The 22,671-nt window shown below is 34.8% G+C and overlaps 1 protein-coding gene across 1 annotated transcript in view; it reads left to right on the top strand.

The window, feature by feature from the left end:
• The window catches only part of LOC138711934 (inositol 2-dehydrogenase-like), a 38,268-nt gene extending 25,185 nt beyond the window's left edge, over nt 1–13,083 (top strand). The window contains exons 7-8 of the mRNA XM_069843234.1: nt 8,401–8,572; nt 12,705–13,083. Of these exons, the coding sequence (XP_069699335.1) occupies nt 8,401–8,572; nt 12,705–12,838 (306 nt within the window). The 3' untranslated portion in view covers nt 12,839–13,083. The remainder of the gene's footprint in view (nt 1–8,400; nt 8,573–12,704) is intronic.
• The last annotated feature ends 9,588 nt before the right edge of the window (nt 13,084–22,671 follow it).

A 22,671-nucleotide genomic window follows, 5' to 3' on the forward strand; every position in this document is an offset into this window, starting at 1 on the left:
TTTTTTTTGTTTAAATAACTTTGAAATAGAGTTTTAAGTGTTAATGATCACAGACAATACAAAATTACAACTTATAATATTGTAAACGTTAATCTAATGAATGCATTTATACATACACACATACAATGTACGTGCATATATATTAAAAACTAACAATTAAAATGAAATTAAAAAATATTCCTAAGCCACACAGACAAACTTTTAAAAAGGTTTAGAGTCCTTAGGCTATGTCATTTGTTGAATAGTTATTACAATATTTTATTAGTAGCTTTCCCATATGTGTAAGAAATGCACTCGCACAGAACAATTTTTGTTAAAAGCGTGGCTTTGGATTATTTCATTCTCACCCCTTCAGTTGATTTTAACTATTTTACCTACGTGTTTCCAATAGTGTTTAATTTAATGTTAATTCAATTTTATTCATGTTATGATTGAATGAAAAAGCACTGTTGCAGTTATTGACTAATTACATATATTAATACTAATTATTAAATGCACCTCTTAAATAACCAATTGCAGTATCTTTTGCAAAATCTTGAATGTTTAAGTTGTCAATAATATTTCTGTACTATATACTATAAGACATTAAAAGAATTTGCAATAGATTTGGGGTCCTCTAGTTTATAATCACTGGTTTTAATGAAAAAATATTTTCTTTCTTAGAATATCTACAAGTTTAACTTCAATAATATTTCGAATAGCTTTAATTGCATTATCTGAATGTTCTACTTTTCTATTCGAATGTATTCTATTTCCCTCTTTCATAATTTTTTATAAATTACACCGTACTTCTTGTAGTATTTAAGAACATGAGGATCATTACATTGCAACTCATTACATGTAGATTCTTCTTTTTAATACATGAGATTTTTAAGTCCCTGCGTTATCTACATGTTTTTATTTTTGAATTTTTTCACAATATTGAGTGGAGAACATCCACTAAAGTGATTCTGAAATTAAAGTGAAAAATGCAATACATTTACTCTTAATATCAGTAGTACCAGTATCATATACTTTTTCCAAGATTCATTTTGTAGACATAAATGTAAATAGTCACTAGATACAGCATTTACGACCCTTTTTTAGTTTTTAAATTAATATTTTGAAATTATTCAGAGACACTGGAAACACTTAGGATTTATTTATCATGTTCAGACAAGCCATTGATTACAGGTTCTGTCGAATAGGAATTCAGTCTAATTCTGTGTACAAAACTTTTATCAATGGCTGTGTTACTTCAGCTTGTATGCTGGTGGGAAAATGGCTCCAGTTTCAAGGAGAGATAATCTATGTTTATGTCAGTACAGATCACAAATTCCATATGAGATTTCTAAAGTCTTTTCCTTACAAATTCAATGTTGGCTATAAATATTAATAAATAATGTAAGGAATATGAATGATTGTAGTTAGAAGTCTGATTTACATTATAAAAAGCATGAAGTTACATTCCGCGGCAACATTCAAACTTTCGATGTTTGGTTTTGTCGTCCAACGCATAAGCACGGACCTATTCAATGCTTATGTTAATAACATAGAATTTAGCTGTAGCAATGTGGTGTCATAACTTGGGATTTGTTTAATTAACGTAATTAGATTTAAGGGAACGAACAAGTGAAAAATGTGGAAAAATGGAAAAAAATACAAATTTTTGTTTTTATGTTCATAATTTTATTTAAACCTTCTACTTTCATAATATGGCCTCATTTTTTATTTGGGAGCCCTTTAAACCGTGTCACATGACGTTTAAATGTCTGCTTGCACGTGCTTCGTTGCCCTTTAAACGAGCTGTCAGCTCTAAAGTTTATGTTGAGCTTTGTAATTTGAATAAAGCGGGCTAGTTTTTTTTCTGGTGTGTATCTAGTGAAATTAAGTTTGTTGTCACTCCTGAATATACTATCAGCTTGCCTGTCAGCCCTGCAAATACTTCGTTTTGAAACTGAACGGCAAAATATTGTTTGTGGACCGTTTCTTCTCGAGTTTGTGCGTTTGTACGTGAATATTCATACTTGTTTTGCTGATTTCGTGTTATTTAGGATGTTATTAAAGTTTTACACTAATTTTGTATTCAATTAGTTGTATATATTAGTGTGAATAAGTTAGTATAAGTGCATTAGGTTAGGAATCGTCACAATAACATTCAAGACCACGTGTATAACTCAACATTTAGCATTTTAGGCATAGTTTTAGTTTTCTAAACATGAATAGACTAAGTGACATTCATAATAAGGGCAAGAAACGATCAAAATATGCTAATAGGGCTAAAAATTTAGCAAATATAAGGTGGAAGAATGCCAAAACTATTGTGGAATGTGTGCAACAAGAAAATGTGTTAGGCCTAGTTGGTGATAATGAAGATCAAGTGTCAAAAGAAACAAATAATAAACAAAGTGCTAGTGAGATAAAGTTGATAAAATATGGCAACTTGCAGGAGAATTCAAATATAAGTGCCCCCCAGTGTAGTGAAGACTACACATTAGTGCATGTAAGTTTGTGGAGTGAACTGTATAAAGGAGTAAAATGTGGTGAATGTGGAATGGATAGTGCAAAAGCTGAGCTTACTGAACCATCAGGCTTTGCATTTAAAGTGATAGTGAAGTGTTATAATTGCAACACAGTGTTGAATGAAATGTATACAAGCCCTAAGGTAGGTAACACTGAGTCAACTCGACCTCCCTTCGATGTAAATAGGAGAATGGTCAACGCCTTTGTTACCATGGGAAAAGGACACTCTGCTATGGAACAACATTGTATGGCTATGGGTATGGCAGGTTTGAGCTCACCATCCTTCAACTCTCACCTGATAAAACTGACGGAAGAAAACAAACTTGTTAGACAACATGTGTTGAGAAATGCTCACTCTGCAGTTAGACGAGCTCACATGGAAGTGGACAGTTCTATTAGTGATAGTGATGTTATAAATATTGGTGTGTCATACGATGGCACATGGATGAAGCGTGGACATACATCAAAGTATGGTTTAGGTTTAGTCATAGATATTTTAACAGGGCTAGTGTTAGATTTTGAAATAATGTCAAAATATTGCAGTACTTGTGAAAAGACAGAAAAAAAAATGGATGTTGCAAGTGACGAATATAAACAGTGGTATCAAAGTCACAAAGATGCTGGTGTTTGTGAGAAAAATTTTGATGGATCTTCAAATGCCATGGAGATGAAAGCTGCAGAAATTCTCTGGACCCGGTCCATTAGGTTGTGTAATATGAGGTACACAACCTTATTGTCTGACAGGGATGCAAAAACACACCATCACCTTCAGCAGCTTCAAGTTTATGGTGAAGGCATTGACATTAGAAAAGAAGAATGTGTGAACCACGTTGCTAAGAGAGTAGGTAAAGGTCTACAGAATATTGTTAGGGAATGGAGAGGGACAGATTCCTCAATCGGAGGCAAAAAAAAGGGAAGTCTGACTGTAGAAATGACACCTCGACTGCAAAATTACTACAGAAAGGCCATTATTGATAATATCCCCGATGTAAACAAGATGAAGAAAGCCATCTATGCAACACTTGACCATGCAATGTCCACGGATGACAAGCCCCTGCATTCAAGATGCCCTAGTGGTGAAAAGTCATGGTGCTTCTTCAACCGGGCCATTGCGAAGCAAGAAGCTGTTCCGAAGCATGACTTGAAAACCATGAAGACAGTGCTGCGACCTGATGTTGTGGCTAAAATCATGCCAGTGTACTGTAGACTAGCTAGTGATGAACTTCTTAGCAAGTGCACTGCAGGAAAAACTCAAAATGTGAATGAAAGTGTTCATAGTGTGATATGGCGGAAGTGCCCAAAAGAAATTTTTGTATCAAAAAAAAAACTTGAAGTGGCTGTTACTTCTGCTGTGACTGAATTTAACATGGGTTGTACAGCAAACATTTCCATGAGAGATTTAGTGTCAACAGTGAAATTATCTCCTGCAGCATACAAAATTGGCAATAGGAGAGACAAGCGTCGACTGCAGCAAGCGGCTACTTCAACCAGTGAGAACTTCAAAATAAGCAGGAAGAAGCTACGTTTGTCAAAAAGTGTCACTGAAAGTAGGAAAAAGCAGCAGGAGGGGTCAACATATCAGGCAGGAGGGTTTTAAGCAATTTCCATAATGTGTAAGTACTCAAACATAGTGTTGTACTTTAAAACTTGATTTTCTCCCTTTTAAATTTTATTACATTTTAACATGTTCAAATTGCTCCATATGATGCATTTCTTAACCAATAGTGATGAAATTTTTACCACAAGCCCACATTACCTAAAGGAAAAAGACTGTCACATGGATTTTTAAAATATTTATTATTTGCCAAGATATAAATTGATTAAGATGCATGAAATTAATTTTTTTCTTTAAATTGGCACTCACCCAGTTTTGAATTTTTTTCTCAGTAACTAAGAAGTGCTAACTAAAAATCATGTGATAGATGTTTTATTATTGTTAGAGGAACTGTTCTATATTTTTTTTAAATTCATAATGTTAAGCGTTCATCATGCAGCATTTTTTAAATATTAATTAGTATTAATTGGTAAATAATTAATTTCTTCAAAACTAATTAAGATACATTGATGAAATTTATGGGGATGTTTTAAATACATATCAGCACTCTGTGGTAAAAATTTCAGTCCATTAGCATCACAAATGCATAATTTGAATATTTCACTTGTTCATTCCCTTAATTTGATTAGTTTCGCAACAATAATTGGACTTCCTGTTATATCCTGTTATTTAAATATTTAATTTGGGGTTGATTTATTAACTCTTACTGTGCAAGATGCCCCTTATTTCAATAATTCTATATCACGCTAAATAGTCATTGTCTACACTAAAGTATTATCGTCATCCCTCATTCTCCATATTTTTCGACAAATTATACAGTCGAGGAACTCTGAACAAATTAATTACACCTCAATAAAAAAAGAGTTTTACCTGGGATCGAACACGAAACATTTCGGCTACATGGTAGCTACATGGTGGAACCGACACGCTACTATATGAGCTACCGAGACAAGACAGTGACAGCAGCAGTCCAGAATGTAGGGCCTAGATCCGATAGCAGGCATTTGCCATTCGGTACAGAGAAGCAATGATATTTTGTTACCCGAGCTATGTTGTGAAATCGTGGTCTTAAATGGCTGTCTTCTTCGTGATCCTTAAACTGATCCTTGTCCTTGTTGTGGTCCTTGTAACAATTCTTATTCTATTTGTCATGGTACTTATCGTTATACGTCGATATCGAGTGAACCGCGCTGTAGAACTTTAACTTCCGACAACCAAGAATCGTCTCATTCTTTTTAAGGGTAACTGTACATTTATAACTTAAATTGCCTCATAGAAATGCATGTGTAAATGTAGGTAACTGTGGACAATGGTAGTTTTAAGAAAAAATTCTGTTGTGGCTGAAGTATGTCTGTTCTTTAATCTTCTTTTTCTTTATTATATCCTGTTTCTTCTCCTTTCGTTACTGAAGTTTCTTCCATGGGGTGACTCCATAACTAATACAATAATTCATGTACTAAAGTATTTTCTCTGAGATGACTTTTGCCGCGTAGCCTACATAAGAAGCAGTACTGTCAATCTACTACGGTTTAAAATTGTATGGATAAATGTTTCAACATGATATGAATGGGATATTTGTAAATGCTACAATCGTCCTGGACAATGGCTGTTTTCACAAAAAACAAGTCTTTGGACTATGGTTGTTTTATGAAAACGACTGAAAATTTCCACTCTTATAACATGAACTATGGTGTTTTTTTTTCACCAACAACTAATTCAATAGATGGCCGCTACAATGAGCTCACCACATGCTTAATATCTCAAATTTGATTTTTTTGGACTATGGTTCTTTTTTACAAAATCCTTCAATTATTAATTTCTTCATACGTTAACATGTAGAAAAGCAGACCGTGCTAATTTTTTGATGTCCTTACTCTCGTCGTGCTTACCTTCCTTGTCATAAATTGGTTGAGAACTATAGCAATCGTTAACATGGCTTATTTTGGGTGGGAAATAAAGGCGGGGGCATATGTCGTTCTACGATATATTTAGAATGTTGTCTGGTTAGTATCTTGACATCAGGAACTTAACCAACACAGCGTATACATCTCCCGTTCTCCCGTATTTCAAAAAATAAATTATTTTGCAGATTCTTTCAGTATGCTACATGAAAAAATTCAGTTTTAAACTGATTGAAACGCCTAACTGCACTGGACAGTAAGACTTCGGGCACTTCCCCCGCACAAAAAAAAAAAATAATAATATGACCACGGTAAGGAATCCATAAACTTTGTTGCTGGAACGACAATTATTGCACAGGACGATGTGGGATTCATACTGGGGATTAGAAGGGTCATAATTCATTAACCGCCATTTGACAAAGATATAAGAATTCCTACATCTTTAAAACTGCTATGGCCAGTGACGTAGCTCAGGAGGCAGGCGCATTTGCCTGCTGTCCGGAGTTTGCCAACAGGACAACTCACATCCAAATTGACGAGAAAGTACAGAACCTTAGAATTTGATAACACATTAGATCAGAGCATAGTGCAGAATATGAGTTTATTTTGAAATTAATTTGTTAAATTGGACATGCTGCGGCGGCATCTTCCACGACTGTGCCGTGCACGACCCTTGCACGTGCCCTCTTGGGGATGAGTTCGATTTACGCTTGGGCTGATTACCTGGTTGGATTTTTTCCGAGGTTTTCTCGAACCGGAAGGCGAATATTAGGTAATCTATGATAAATTTTCGGCCTCATATTGCCAAATATCATTTCGCTATCATTAATTACATCGACGCTAATAACCTAATAATTGATACTTACATGTGGCTCTATAAACCTATAAGCCTAGGTTTTCCAAGGTCATCTCGAGATTCGAGGTTCTAATTCGAGGGAGATCCTTAATAGGAAGGTCTCATTCCCTGGCAGAATAGCCATAGCCAATTCAATCATCTACTTTTGACGACTTCTGTGACAGTAATTGTTACAACGTCGTTAAATGTCCAACTAAAAAGTCGCTATAGCTTATTGGATAGTGCAAAATTGTAAATATTTCTCTCCATAAGGTTGCTATGAAGCTATTCCAGATTATTTCATGAAGCTTTGAATGTCAGGAGCTTAAAATAGCTCTCCTGAAAAAAAATAGTAAAATGGACTTGGAATAGTTTGGTTCTGGGCCATCGATATGTTATATTGATACCTATGTTATACTGTAACCAGGGTGCGAATTAAGATTTTTGATGATGGGGGGATAGAATCCTAGACAGAGAATACCACACATAAAATTATTATTATTCTCTTCTATACAGCTCAACGCTTGAGTTGCTTGTCTTGCATCTATCATAATAATAATTATATCCATGAGCAAGCTTAAGATAAGATGCGTAATTCCTAAGTTATTGATTGTTGTCAGCTTGCCGGTAATCTAAAACATCAATATTATTTTCTTTCCTTGCTTTATACTGTATTTTATAAAGTACACTCATAATAAAACAATTATATTTTGTGAGGGGGGGGGGATAGAAATTATCCCTGGCAGGGATGTTAATATGAATTTATGAGAGGAGAATAACTTTCCAAAAGGGAGGAAATCCCCCCATCCTCGCCGTTAATTCGCACCCTGACTGTAACACATTTGTTGGTCTACTATTACATATCGATGGCTAAGAAGCAGATAGCCCGTTTCTACAAAAATGGTCATTTAGTTTAACTATATTATTATCATGTCCACAAAATTAGACATTTAACTAATACTTTGTTCTCAAGTAGAATATCTTGTAAAGTAGAAATATACGAGCATATATAAAAAGTTCGTCTATTTTCAGAAAAATTAATTTTTGAAACTTGTTCATTCATCTGCAAATTTACAGATACGAGGTATCACTTCTTAGCCATCGATATATGTAATGGATATGTACAGTATGTGTATTATATAGTATAGAGAATCTCCTGTACGTATCTATACTTCGTAAATCTTAAAAAAAAATTATGGTTTCTTTAACGACGCTCCCAACTGCCGAGGTTATATCAGCGTCGCCGGTATGCCGCGCGGGAATTCTTTTACATGCCAGTAAATCTAGCGACATGAGCCTTTCGCATTTAAGCACACTTAAATGCCATCGACCTAGGCCGGGATCGAACCCGCAATCTCGAGCACAGAAGGCCAGCGCTATACCGACTGCGCTACCCAGGACGACTTATCTTCTCACGCTCGCGGATTAACTCGTAGAACTGGAGCGCGGCTGTACACATAATTATGAGAATGGAAATGTATGCACATTTGTTTCACTGTCATAGTATACCGTGAGTCGCAGATGTTCAATAACTTCAACCAATGTTCTGTTATACCAGTGTCAAATACGACTATCTTCATTCAATGCTGTGCAATAACTTGTCACAGGTGTTCGGTCCACGAGGGATGATCACGTGTGGCAACGAGAGGCCAATGTGCGGCTTGGAGAGTCAGATCGGGCTACGGGGAGGCCTCACTGAGCCTATCTACTTCTCATTTCCGTCCCGCTATTATCTCGCATACGTAAATGAGATGGAACACTTCCTGGATGTTATTGAAGGTAAGGATTTCTACATTCTTCAACCGTTCTATAACCTACGTAAAGATTAATTTTTGGTCCTACAGAATAGCCTATATCTGTTACGGTAACAATGATAATTAGAGGAGAAAAATTCGTTCCAACGCCGGGGATCGAACTCGGGTCCTTAGTTCTACGTATTAAGTGCTCTAACCACTGAGCTACGCCGAAGTTCAACCCACAGCACCGGATCGAATTTTTCTCCTCTAATAATCATCGTTCTATAATCCTTCGAACCATTTTAAATGTTCTATTCAAAATCTGACTCTAGGTTTAAATAATGCTAGTAAGAGAAAATGTGATAATGGTAGTACGGTATTTTATTTAACAACACTTTCAACTGTAGAGGTCATTCAGCGTCCAATTATAATGATGATTATGAGTACGATGACCGATGACAACGATGACAAGACCACGGAACTTATGCACTAAAAAACCTGAAAATATGCAAGCAACTATGCAGTAAAAACTGTTGAAATATGCGCTAGAATGTAATGATGTGCAGTAAAAATACACTTCAGGAGTTTATTTGGATTAATAATATGATATAAATTAAAGTAATTTAAAGTAATACTTAAGGATTTAGTTATAATAACAACTTTCTAGTGTTGAAATGAAAACTAAATGCTAAAGTAGAAAATTACCTTAGTTAAACTTCACTGTTAGTCATCTTAGTTCTTTATTTCTTTCGACATGTCGGCGATTAGATCGATCATGCACTGGTTCTTCGCTGGTTACGCAGTAAAACTTGTTGAAATGAAAATTTACACTCCAAGTGACTTCATTTATCATTGTCGCAGGTATTTAAATACATTCATTCAGTTGTGTTTCTATGAAATGAGAGCACACTATGAAGTCGCAACGCTGTTATTCCCATCGTGACTCTTCCTCTTTGCTTACGTCTTAGGAAGTGAAGGCTCTATAAAGTCTAGATGGGTAGTATCATTCGCCATTTGTGTTCTTTCGTTGCCGCGCTACCAGACGAGGAATCTATTTGCCACACCGTTAAACATTATCATGTCGTAGCTCCTATGATAATAAATCAAACGCACTGTAATTCAGCAAATAATTGAGCAGCAAATAACGTCCTCATGTGCTTTCTGCGAACGCCAACGAAAGAGCCAAAATGGCGGGCGATTATATTAAGTATTTATCGAGCCTTAGGAAATGCATAACGTCATCATCAGCGAATCACAAGACGCACATGTTTAAATGTAGCCGACCTGCAACGTGATTGGCTGCCGGAAATAAGAGCGATGGGACTATAGCAGCATTGTCGTGGCAGCAATTTCATGACCTCAACAATACGTGAATTTATTGTCATAAGGGTCTAAATACATTCATTTTTGGTGCTACGAAATCAGAGTAAATGTCTAAATGACATCTAGGCGACGCGTATTTTCGCCCCAGCTCCTGAAACATTACACTTACAGGGAAAAATGAAGACTAAAAAAGGGCCAAATCTCTGATTGCTATTGCAGCGAGCGGACTGAAAGGCCATCGTCGGGAAATAAAAAGGCTTTGTCTGTGGTTAATGAGAAAAACGCGTTGATAATACACAGAGCTAGTCTCACGTTAAAATGAAAAACGACCCAACTTACACATCAGGGAGAAGTGTCGTCGCAACAATTTAATGTCCTCAACAGTAATTAACTAATTTGTTGCTTTTATTTCTCACATAATTTCTTAGAAATTATTCTTATTTTTATCAGAGAGAAAATTTTAAATTAGATAATAAATCATGCAATTGAAAGGAAAACTTTTGAAATATACATTTATGCACAATAAAGTTGACTTCAATAGAACGTAAAAACCATGATCGGTAAAGATCCACTTTTACTTTTTCAATATACCAAATCAATAAAAACATGCAGCTGCATGAAGTTCCGCGTTCTAATGATGACAACCATGATGGTGATAATGCTAATTGTGAGCGGTGCTAGAGCCTATAAACCAGTGGTACTCACTATACTGTACATTAAAGGAGAGCCAAATATGAGAAATAGTAATTTGCCGAGAGCCACAATGCATTTTACAATACTGAAACTGAACAAAATACGCGGTTTTTTAATTATTCCATTTAGAACGACTATTATTATTATTATTATTATTATTATTATTATTATTATTATTATTATTATTATTACGGCCTATTATTGGACGAATGATCGTTATTCATAGCTTATTTTATTCCGTTCATTATACGTGGTTTAATTTTTTATTTATTTATCATAATTACATTACCCAAATTCCTATATTATGATATGATATGATACGATTTATTGTCTTTAAGCAAAACATCCAAGTGGTGATGCCCTTCACATTTCTATATTCAGGGACTTACCATCACTATTTACTGAATTCTTTACTATACTAACCAATTCTCAAAAGTATAATTCTGCCCCTAACTTGAACCCGTTATTCATCCTGATATAACCCCCATCCTACAACACCCTATCACAATAATCAACACATTTTCACCCTACCCATTCTAACAACCATCCTCCAAATTCATCTAATATCTAATTAACTATTCCCCCTTTATATCTAATTCCTATATATACGTTGCACTCAATCATACGGATTTCCTCAAATCCCCTGTCACTTTTTGAGCATCCGTAATGGAATAACTTGTGTGCTTACTGTGCTGCCAGGCAGCCAGTTTCATCATCCGCTAGACCATGCATCCCACTCCAGTCCATAAATATGTATATTATATATTTCTGGTAGTGGTCTGCCGAACTCATAGATCTACAGTACATAAGAGGTCATGTTCCCGTCAGACAAGGACGAACCGGGGGGGGCTCCGGTATCTCTTGCAGATCTATGAGTCTTCTGAAATCCCCCACCACTGCCATCTACAACAAAAGCCACCGTTTCTGTCCAGCGAAATAAGTAATGGGAACGTTGAGAGCGAGTATCTTATCTTTGCCATAGAATATGGACGAGAAAGCTGACAACTGTGATTGGCAGATTGTTGACGTCACATCTGTTTAGGAGGTGGTATCACTCTCAACCGAAGTGTCAACAGATGCCACTAACTGGACAGTGTATTCAGAAACTCAAAGTGCGAGTATCTTGCCTTTGACGCAATAAGATTGACAACTGTGATTGGCAGATTGCTGACGTGACGTGTTGGGTGGTACCGTTCTCAGCTGCACTGGCAACAAGTTCTCATTGACTGGCTTTTTACTTAAGGACACGAGCCAAGAACGCTGGCACTGGCTGTACCAGTCTTTGGTCAAATCGCGAGGAACACCCATCATGGCAAACGATCGATTCGGCGTCACGCAAACAGAAGTGGTGCTCTATTTTTCGAGACGAAGGTGATAATGAAAACGGAACTGTGGAAAGTGTTGATAATGACAGGGTAAAAGCAGAAAAAACTCGAGAAAAACTTTCACAACGTTGATTTTGTTCATCACAAATACAACTCCGTCATTGCCGAGTTTTTAACGGAGGTCCGCGGTCTTCGTAAGCCAGCGCCGCCAACTGAACTATAAAGGAGGCTTTGATAACGCAGTAATTATAATTATGACAATGATGACGATAATGATGAAGGTGGCTGTAGCAGTGACAAACTATGATGTTCATGGTGATGGTTTTTGGTGACAATAACGATAATAATAGTGGTACATTGATAATAGTAATTATGGTGACTGTAGTGGTGGAAATGGTGACAAAGACGAGAATCACAATATGTCTCTCTTTATTTTCTTAAAAAAGAAATTAAGTTCTAATTTTAACAAAAGTTCCACACCTGTGGAGTAATGGTTAGCGCGTCTAGCCGCGAAACCAGGTGGCCCAGGTTCGATTCCCGTTCGGAGCAAGTTACCTGGTTGAGGTTTTTCCGGGGTTTTCCCTCAACCCAATATGAGCAAATGCTGGGTAGCTTTCGGTACTGGACCCCGGACTCATTTCACCAGTATTATCACCTTCATCTCATTCAGACGTTAAATAACCTAAGATGTTGAGAAAGAGTCGTAAAATAACCTACTAAAAAATTTACAAAAGTGGCTTGCAGAGTGCCGTGGAGTTAAATTATTGCTAAAGTATTTTACTGAACGAATTGGTTTCCAAGTACGGAGTTCTAATCCATACTTTCCTGTTGTAGGCAAAGACACGCTGAAGGTCCTGGGACAGGAGACACTGGCCGTGAGTAAAATTGCATCGGCCTGTGAAGAATCTGTTCGGACAGGGAAGTCTGTGGAATTGAAGTGGGGACCCGAAGATATCCCACCGCAATAATATACAAAAAAAAAATGCATAACTCTGTAACGAAATGGAGACGTTGAGATTCTGTGAATTAATATAGGGAGTAAGTCTAGTCGAACGCATATCTGTATAGCTCAGTTATCGTAATTGTAACAGACGTATTGTTCAACTACTACAAAAAGGGTGATTGATGCTTAATATGAATTTTTGTGGTGTTTTTTTTTATAATTCTATGATGATTTTACTACAGTTAATAAAATGTGGATGCTTGTGATTGATTTTTTTTGTGTATTTTGCTTATGAACCTGAAACATTAGATCCAGCTTCATAATGCTTAGCTTATGCGTTATCGGCGTAATATTTAAGACCTATAAAATATGCGCCTGGCGGACACAGTGTACGAATTGAAAAATGGGGTTTCCTTCAAATTTGAGTGTGCTTTTCTTCCATTGTACATTTCATCCAGTAGAAAACAGAGTTTATATTCTCTTAAACTCCATAGATCGAGTTTCTCAGCTTATCATATTTCGGGTGGGGGGGGGGGCAGGGACTGAAAAATGAATCAGAGTATGTTACAGTCTCATAAAGTTTTTGAAAAACAAAAAATATTCTAACGCTGTAAGATAAGCGATGTGGTACAAATTGCGATAGCTGACAGTTAATTCGAGAGACTAATTTCACTGCGCTCATAAGTGTCATCTTTTAACTTTTCCTTCTGCTACCATACGCATTTGTAAATTGACATTACGCTAAATTATTGTAATTCTCTACTGTAAAATGAATAGCTTTGTTTTGTTACTTCACTTTTTTTAAAGTCTTAATTTGTGTGTCCTTTACATGACAGGTTTATTTTCGCTTCTATTTCAATGCTAAAAAATTGAAGCATGACTATTCATTTTACATGATTGTTTATATTTGGATTACAATTTCGTTATTTTCATGATATTTGTTCTTTATTGTTAGTTAAGGGATAAAGGTATTTTGACTTGCATATTCTTTGATTCTCTGAGTCTCATTTGGGATATACTAGAGCGGAAATAAATAATAAATATATTTTCTGTAAATTTCAGGGTTAAAGAATTGATTTCAAAATTAAGGATTCCTAGTAACTAACAATTATTGTGAATTCGTTTTGGAGAGGGGAAATTAATTGATCTTAAATAACATGTCAGACACTTGCCCCTAAGTTTTATTTTGTTATTATTATTATTATTATTATTATTATTATTATTATTATTATTATTATTGTTTCTAGAATTTATTTTTTCCGAGTAAAGGATTATTCTTTTTACTTACGGGTAGTCTGTGGAATGTTTTGTATAATAACTTCACAGCATCTATACTAATAATAAATCTGTAACCGAAATTTTTCTGGTAATTTTCGCTTTTCCAAAAATAATTGGTGTTAACATATATAATTAATCACCCTGAAACCAAAAATTGCTTTTTTCTTTAATTTTTGTTTGTTTGTATGTCTGTCTGTCTGAATGTTTGTTACCTTTTCACGGGATAATGGCTGAAGCGAGTTATATGAAAATTGGAATATAAATTAAGTTCGTTCTAACTTAGATTTTAGGCTATATGACATTCAAAATACTTAATTTAAAAGGGGGGTTATAAGGGGGCCTGAATTAAATAAATCGAAATATCTCCCTTATTATTGATTTTCATGAAAAACATTACATAACAAAAGTTTCTTTAAAAATGATTTCCGATAAGGTTTATTCTATGCGAAACTTTGATAGGGCTGATATTTAATGAGATAAATGAGTTTTAAAATAACAATGCTTTTTTACGTAATTGCCGCCTCATATAGGCTATAACGAAATGAAAACAAATGACTTCATCTATAAAGGGCTTTGGACACAACAAACGGAGAAAATTATTCATTTAACACTATTCTATACGGATATATTTGTATTCTATGACGTGAATATATAAATGTTTATCAATATTAATATACAGATAATGTTTTTGTGTTTGTATGAAGTAATCTCAGAAGCTAATTAACCGATTTGGATAATTCCTTCACTATTTCTCTAGAGGATGTAATGCTATATGAGGACTGAGGTAAGATTAAAATAGATCTTTACGCACAGAAATCTTGATATTCTGTCGAAATATTGTATAACTTGATTATTTAAACTTTATTTGGTCCACATAAAATACTCTAATTCTATACACTTCAGTTTCTTTTTGTCAACAGAACATAATAATATTTTTAAGAATTTTGTCGTAAAGAGGAGTATTTTTACTGGACCAAAAATACAGCACGTATTGTATAGAGTGAAAATAAGTATTTTACCATTGAGCTCACTGGAGCTGAGTTATTTTAAAAAGTGTCACGAAATGGCGTTCCTGCGCTCATAATTTACCCATATTCGTTTCCTGTGTTTCTTAAAATAATATTTATGTATCACATTCATTTTCATTTTATTATTTACATAAATAATGATGCACAACCGAGCGAGTTGGCTCAGGCGGTAGAATTTGAGACCCGCATTCGGGAGGTCACGGTTCAAACTCTGTGGCCGAACAGTCTGACTGGAGTTTTTCATGGTTTCCCTTAGTCATAAAGGCAAATGTCAGATTGGAAATTATGATGCCATGATCCATCACTGCCTCAATTACGAATACGGTAAACATTAATCAAAAATCTATAATCAGTTAGTATATGAACACAACACACTATAGAAACAGGAACTCAACAAGAGTAAAAACGGCCTACTGATACACCCACACATTCTAAACATGCGACATGACCACAGATGTTAAAGCCTGTATAAATAAACTTAACAAAGAAAAAAAGATGCACAAATTGACATTAATTTGGAGTGATTTTTTAAAGTATGCAGCCAAGGCTAATTTAGTAAAATGTTAAACGAATTATTCTTGCACCAAAAAGAGATGTTCTCTGAACCAAATGATCCTATTTTAATTATTTGCATATAATAACAATTAAGAAACATGTTAAAGGAATTATCCTTGCAGGAAATGAGTGCTCTCTGGACCAAAATAATCGTATTTTAATTATTTAAATACAATTTCAATTAAGTAACATATTAAACGTTTTATCCTTCTATCAAACACGGATGTTCCCTGGACCAAATGTCCTATTTTTATGTAATATTACTTTATATTTATTTCTAACAAGTGCAGCGAAGCGCACGGGTATGTCTAGTATTTAAATGAGTTTAAAGTTTTTCGTTGAATAAAGAGACACACGAGTATCAGTTTATTAATGGCTTTATAGCTGATCATTGCTTGCTATTATTGAAGATTACGAAATATATTATATTTTTAAAATCTACAGGTTTTCCTATGTGTGATTTAAATACTACAAAATACCAGGTTGTGCCGTGTTCGGATGTAATAATTATGCCAGGAAAACCAAAGGCAGAAAAGTCAAATACTTTCTGTTTACAAGAAATGATGACCTGGCTACAATATGTAAACGAAATGACAAACATACTGACACACCAAACTCACATCCCGGCTACATTTTTAGCCACGTCTGGTCACCCAGCAGCAGTATTTGTAGCAAAAGAAATGGGCTCAGACGCATTCGAGTTGCAAAACGACCTTGGAATGTGCCTCACAAGCTACATTTACTGCTGCTTCCGGCTGCTTGCATTTCATCTAACGCAGCGTATAATTTCAGCTTCATTTGTCGCCGAAAATCATCGTGTTTTCATGATACGTTATTTTATTTTACCCCGAAATGAAGGGGCTTTTACTACATAAATAATATTCGTAATTCGCACTAGTCCAGCTATTTAGTAGTATATGGTATTATTATTATTATTATTATTATTATTATTGTTGTTGTTGTTGTTGTTGTTGTTTTATTATTATTGTCATTCACTCATTCTATATTTACGAGTGTTATGGAGGATAGTTTCCAGAAGAATCGGATGGAACTAGAAACATGAAGTAAGCATAAATGGAAGACTTAGATTCGCGGATGATGTGGTTCTGTTTGGAAGATTACCAATGGAATAGAAGCCCATGCTCCAAGAACTCAGTACACAAAGGAGAATGGTGGGCCTATCCATGAACATGACCAAAACAAAACTGATGACTAATGGACCCCAAAGCCCAATCACAGTAGATGGAACGATTGTATATGTAAATGAGTATGTGTACCTGTCCTAGGGCAACAAGTATCCTTCGAAGGCAGCATGGAGAGAGAAATATAACAGAGATTCGCACTGACATGGCGTGCATTTTGGTCCCTTAAAGTCGTGCTTCTAGATAAAATCCTCAGCAGAACACTAAAACTAGACATCCTAGAAACCTGCATTTACTAGTATTCCCCTATGGAAGTCAGACATGATCACTAACATTTAAACAGACAAAAGCGATACAAATATGCCAGTAGAAGATGATACGCAAAAGCCTAGGCTTATCCTTAAGAGACAGAATCACTAACGAAGAACTGCTTCAAAGGTTATCAACTACAGATATCTTACATCTAGCTTTTAAAAGTAAGTGGAGCTGAGGAGGTCATGTCACAAGAATGGAGGAGGACGATGGACCTACAAGTCTACTATGTGGAACCCCAGAGCAGGCAGGCGGCTTCGAGGCAGACCAAGGAGAAGATGGGCAGACATCTTCAAAGAACACGGAGGTCGACATTGGTCCAGTACAGCAAGAGGAAGAGGAGAGTGGTACATTCTGGGGAACAGACTGAACACTGTCCACGATTAAGTGTCCACACTAGAGATGGCCGATATTTCACAAACCGATATTTTGTCACAGGTATTTTTTTGTCACAGATAAACCTGTGACAAAATATCGCTATCGAAATCTGCTCCGTATTCAGTACTCTGTGACTGTTGCAACGTCTGCGACTGATATTTTCTCCTCTACGTCGTGGGTTTGCGCATGTGCATGATACAATAACAGCAATCGGGCGGTGGTATTTGATTATTTTTTCGTGATATTTTGTTCAATATTATTTTTTTCAAAGTGATGATGTGTTGCAAAGTTATTAGCGGCATTATAATAATATAATCATGAATCTGACATTTTGTTTTCATATTAAGTCTGAATATATGTTTTATAAATATTTTATATATTCCCCCGAGATCTTCACATGTTCATATTACTGTGAATATATTATATTAATGTATAAGTATTTTCCACTCAATTTTTACGCAGTAACAATATTTTTTTTAGTTACAGTATTAATTACAAACAGAATAGATACAGGAGCCTACATTATTTTAATAACTTTACATGTACTTCTCTCATTTATGTATGATCCAGTTTTAATGTATAGCTCTAACACGAACAGTGCAGGGTAGTATTAATTAAAATAATTAAACTTAAAATAAAATTATTTGTAATAAGTTCATTACCGGTATGTTGTTTATGGTTATTAACTCTTAGGAAATCGCACAGTGCTTTCTAACATTGGTACTCGTGTGGGGTGTTATTTCACCCAAATAGGCCTAATCAATGTTCTAAACTTGATATTTAGTGATATTTATCTAGATATTGTTAAAATCATCAACTTGCAAGTAATTTTCAACTTTTAAATATAATAATATGGGGTAGTTAGCAAAAATTGTCAATTTTATAAATTCCAAAAAGATCTGACATCTAGCAGACACTGCTCCAACAAATCGTTCTCATTGCCCTTGCAACACTTTTAAAATAGACCTACACTTACACATAAATGGGATAATTAATTACATTTGAAAATAAGGGGTATCAAACGTAAATCATGTTAGTTCACTCCGTGTCATTGAACGTTATGCTCTTCCGAACTTTCGAAGCATTTCTCACAAGCCGACAACAGCACCCATAGAATTAAAACCGAACGAGATAAAACTTATTTGGCTAAACTAACCTTGAGGTAGTTTCCTTCGTATTCCCCTTATACACCTTGCATATACGAATCTGTGACAGGTTAGGTTTGGTTAGTTTAGGCTTTGTTATGCCTTGGATATACGATCAACTGCATCTCCACAAACAATCAAATTCAACGATTTTCACTTCCGAAATCACCGAAACTACCTGAGCGTTAGTTTAACCTGAGGAACTGTCTCTCCACAAAAAAATTCTTTATAAATGCAATGATTTTCACATCCGAAATTGCCGAAACTACTTCAGCGCTAGTTTCATCATCTTATTATAAATGATATAGCGATTACACGATTTAAATAATAATAATAATAATAATAATAATAATAATAATAATAATAATAATAATAATAATAATAATAATAATAATAATACCATTGGTTACCAATACTTTATCTTGTGTAAAATCCTGTCTGAACAACTGTCTTGTTCCGTAATTATTTTCTATTGTTTTTCCGAATACTTATGTTTCGTTAATTTTTATTGACTCAATATTATAATGTTAATGCACGACTTAAAATAATTTATCGATTATATTATATACAATAAAAAGGATCAATTTTTAAAACGATTAGGATAATCACATAACCTTAATTTCTCCGTACCCAACTACATTAAAACTTATCAACTGATTCCATATCTACAATGAACTACGATATAACCTCTTGGTATATAAGGTTAACTTTTTACATGTTACTGTTCAGTTAGATTAGTATTTATTTGTTAATGGTACATGTACATAATTTATTTGTTGGATTTTCCCATATAAACCACTGAAGTGTGGCGTGTATAGAGAAATCGTATTCACATTGCACTGCTCTTCAATATTTCCTGTTAATTTTTATCGGTGTGACAAAATATCGGTATAATTCATGCATATTGTGCTTACTTAGCGATATAAAATATCGGTGTGACAAAATCACAGATAAAAGTCACAGATATTTAATTGTCACAGTCACAGTTGTCACAGATACTTGAAAATATCGTTTAAGCTCAACTCTAGCCCACACTAAGTAGCTCGCCGCAAGAGGTATACCATAAGAGCTAAACCCTTTAACAGGAGGCCATTGCTCTACAGCAGTGATGTCAAAGCAAGAGCATTTTTCTGACCTTGACGTCGTGCGCGGTATGGAAGGAGGAAGGATTGTGTTGGATTAAGAAAACAGTAGTGTACAAACTGCAAACGGAACATGAAGTTTTATGTCGTTATTTTTATTTGGCCTCTTTCTGTATGATATTATCTATATTGTCTGTAAAACAAAAGTACTTACACTAATTTCTTAATATTGTAGTTGTGTTTTAAACGTTAATAACATAATAAAAAGTTAAGAAGGAATATGCACATAAATTCCATAGTAGTACAACTATATTGTACTAAGTGAATGAAACACATCATTTATAAGGAAAGTGATATCCCAAACAAAGAGCTTGAATAAGACATGATAAGTTGGAATTGATATTGATGGTATCGTTAGTCTTATAAAAGTAATCAATAAACTAATCAAAACATTTTTATAATACAAAGCAAAGTTACCTAGGTATATGTTTTAACTGTAACTAATATTGCATAACAAAACTTTTATCGCATTATGCTTTTAAGGTGATATTGGTGCGCAACTTCCTATCATCAGAATATTCAATTATTTTCTCGAAATCTGCTGAAGCTATAGAGCTGACGTTTTACCAACACATGGGCACATATCTCTTGTTTGTGATGTAACAGTAGTTGCTTTGTTAATTCATTTCTTTACAAACATTTTCCATGCGAATATTTTCTAAATGTTCAATACACTATCTTCAGTAATATGTATGACGATATATTAGACTTACGAAAACATTGTTTCAGTACTTGTAAGGCTACTAAATAAACATATCTAAAAAATTTCACTTTTCTTTAAAAAAGTTGAGAAAATATTCCTTTTGAATAAAAAAGCAAACTCGTGAAAAATGAGCATTGAAATTAAAACTTACATTCTTATAATGCATTTATACTTCTCAGACAAATCTAAAAATTAACATGGATACAGTTTTAATAAGTTAGCTTCCCTTTATCCATTGAATCAGTGCTGGACATCCCTTTATATAGCTCGACCAAGCGGCAATCTGTCTCTTTCCTTTCCGCTGTAAAGCACTCAGGCTCTCCTAAGCTCTAAAGCGCGCGCTTGCGCCTATGGGCATCAGTTGACATGACTGCTCTACAGCATGCCTGTCAAACTCGTGCTCCCAAGGCGCAAACGAATACGGAGGGGATGGTTACTAGTCTCCTGACTGCTTCATGTCCCTTGCATTGACTCAAGGTAGGTCGAGCGCTTGAACGTAAACAGAGAGGTTTTATTAGTAACAGTAGCTGCTGGTACTGTGCATATGCTTTGCACCCCTATTTTGGTATATGCTTATTACTGTAATAACTTTATCATCATCCTCGTGTCCACACCTGTGGAGTAACGGTCAGCGCATCTAGTCGAGAAACCAGGTGGCCCGGGTTCGAATCCCGGTCGGAGCAAGTTACCTGGTTGAGGTTTTTCCGGAGTTTTCCCTCAACCCAATATGAGCAAATGCTGGGTAATTATCGGTGCTGGAACCTGGACTCATTTCACAGGCATTATCACCTTCATCTTATTCAGACGCTAAATCATCATCATCATCATCATCATCATCATCATCCTTCACGAATTAGGCCTCTGTAGACCTGTTTCGGCCCCATCTAGCAGTCTTCTTAACGGTCTTCCTGGTCGACGATGTCCTCTAGGTTTATATTGCATCATAATTTTTGGGATTCTTGAATTTTCCATTCTTCTTACATGATCTAGCCAATTGAATTTGTATCTGGTGATTTTTTCTTCTACTGACTCTACTTCTAATTGTTCTAAAATTTCTTCATTCCTTTTTCGGTCTAAAAGAGTATATCCTGCTGTTCTCCTGAAAAATTTCATTTCCGTTGCTTTGATTCTGTTCATGTCTTTTTTCTTTAATGTCCAAATCTCGCTTCCGTATAGAAGGGTGGGTAATGCTAGTGTATTATATATTTTTATTCTTGTAGATTTTTGTACTAATTTAGCTTTTAATGTATTGTTTATTATTCCTAGAATTTGTGTAAATTTGGTAATTTTCTTGTTCACATCTTTTTCATTTTGATAAGATATTTCACAACCCAGATAATTGAAATTTTGCACTTGTTCGAGGCATTGGTTATTGTGTATTATCTTACTTCTCACTGGGTCTTGTCCTAAAAATGCCATTACTTTTGATTTTTGTGCTGAAATTTCCATCCCAAAATCTTTTAATATTTCATTTAATGTATACAATCCCCTTTGTAAATTATCCTCTGAATTGGAAATTATGACTTGATCATCGGCATAGAGTAAGGTATTTAATGTTAGAGCACTGGTTATTTTGATTCCTGATGTGTAGATTTGGTTCCATTTTAAAATAATTTCATTTATATAAATATTAAATAAAGTTGGTGATAGTGGACAACCTTGTCGAACTCCATTATTAACTAATTTTCTTTCGGATATACAGTTATTTATTTTGACACTTATTTTGCTGTCCGTGTAGATTTCTATTATATTTTGGAATAGCAAATTTGGAATATTTTTTTCTTGTAATATGTCGAATAAAAGGTCTCTTCGGACTTTATCAAAAGCTTTCACAAAATCAATAAAAGCTATATGGGTTTCTAAATTAAATTCTCTTCTTTTTTCCAACAATAGTTTAATACTAAATAATGGATCTACACATGATCTTCCTTTTCTAAAGCCATTTTGACACTCCAGAAGGAAAGTTTCAGCATGTTTTTTTAATTTTTCATTTAAAATCCTACTAAATATCTTATAACATGTGTTGAGGATACTAATCCCTCTATAGTTTTCAACATTCTGTTTATCTCCTGTTTTATATATGGGAATAATTACACTATTTTTCCATTCTTCCGGTAAAGTGGCAGTCAGATATATTCTGTTTAGAAATCTTAGTAATCTTTCTTGAAATAGATC

This window comes from Periplaneta americana, chromosome 13 (genome assembly GCF_040183065.1).
Source record: "Periplaneta americana isolate PAMFEO1 chromosome 13, P.americana_PAMFEO1_priV1, whole genome shotgun sequence".
Taxonomy (NCBI): domain Eukaryota; kingdom Metazoa; phylum Arthropoda; class Insecta; order Blattodea; family Blattidae; genus Periplaneta; species Periplaneta americana.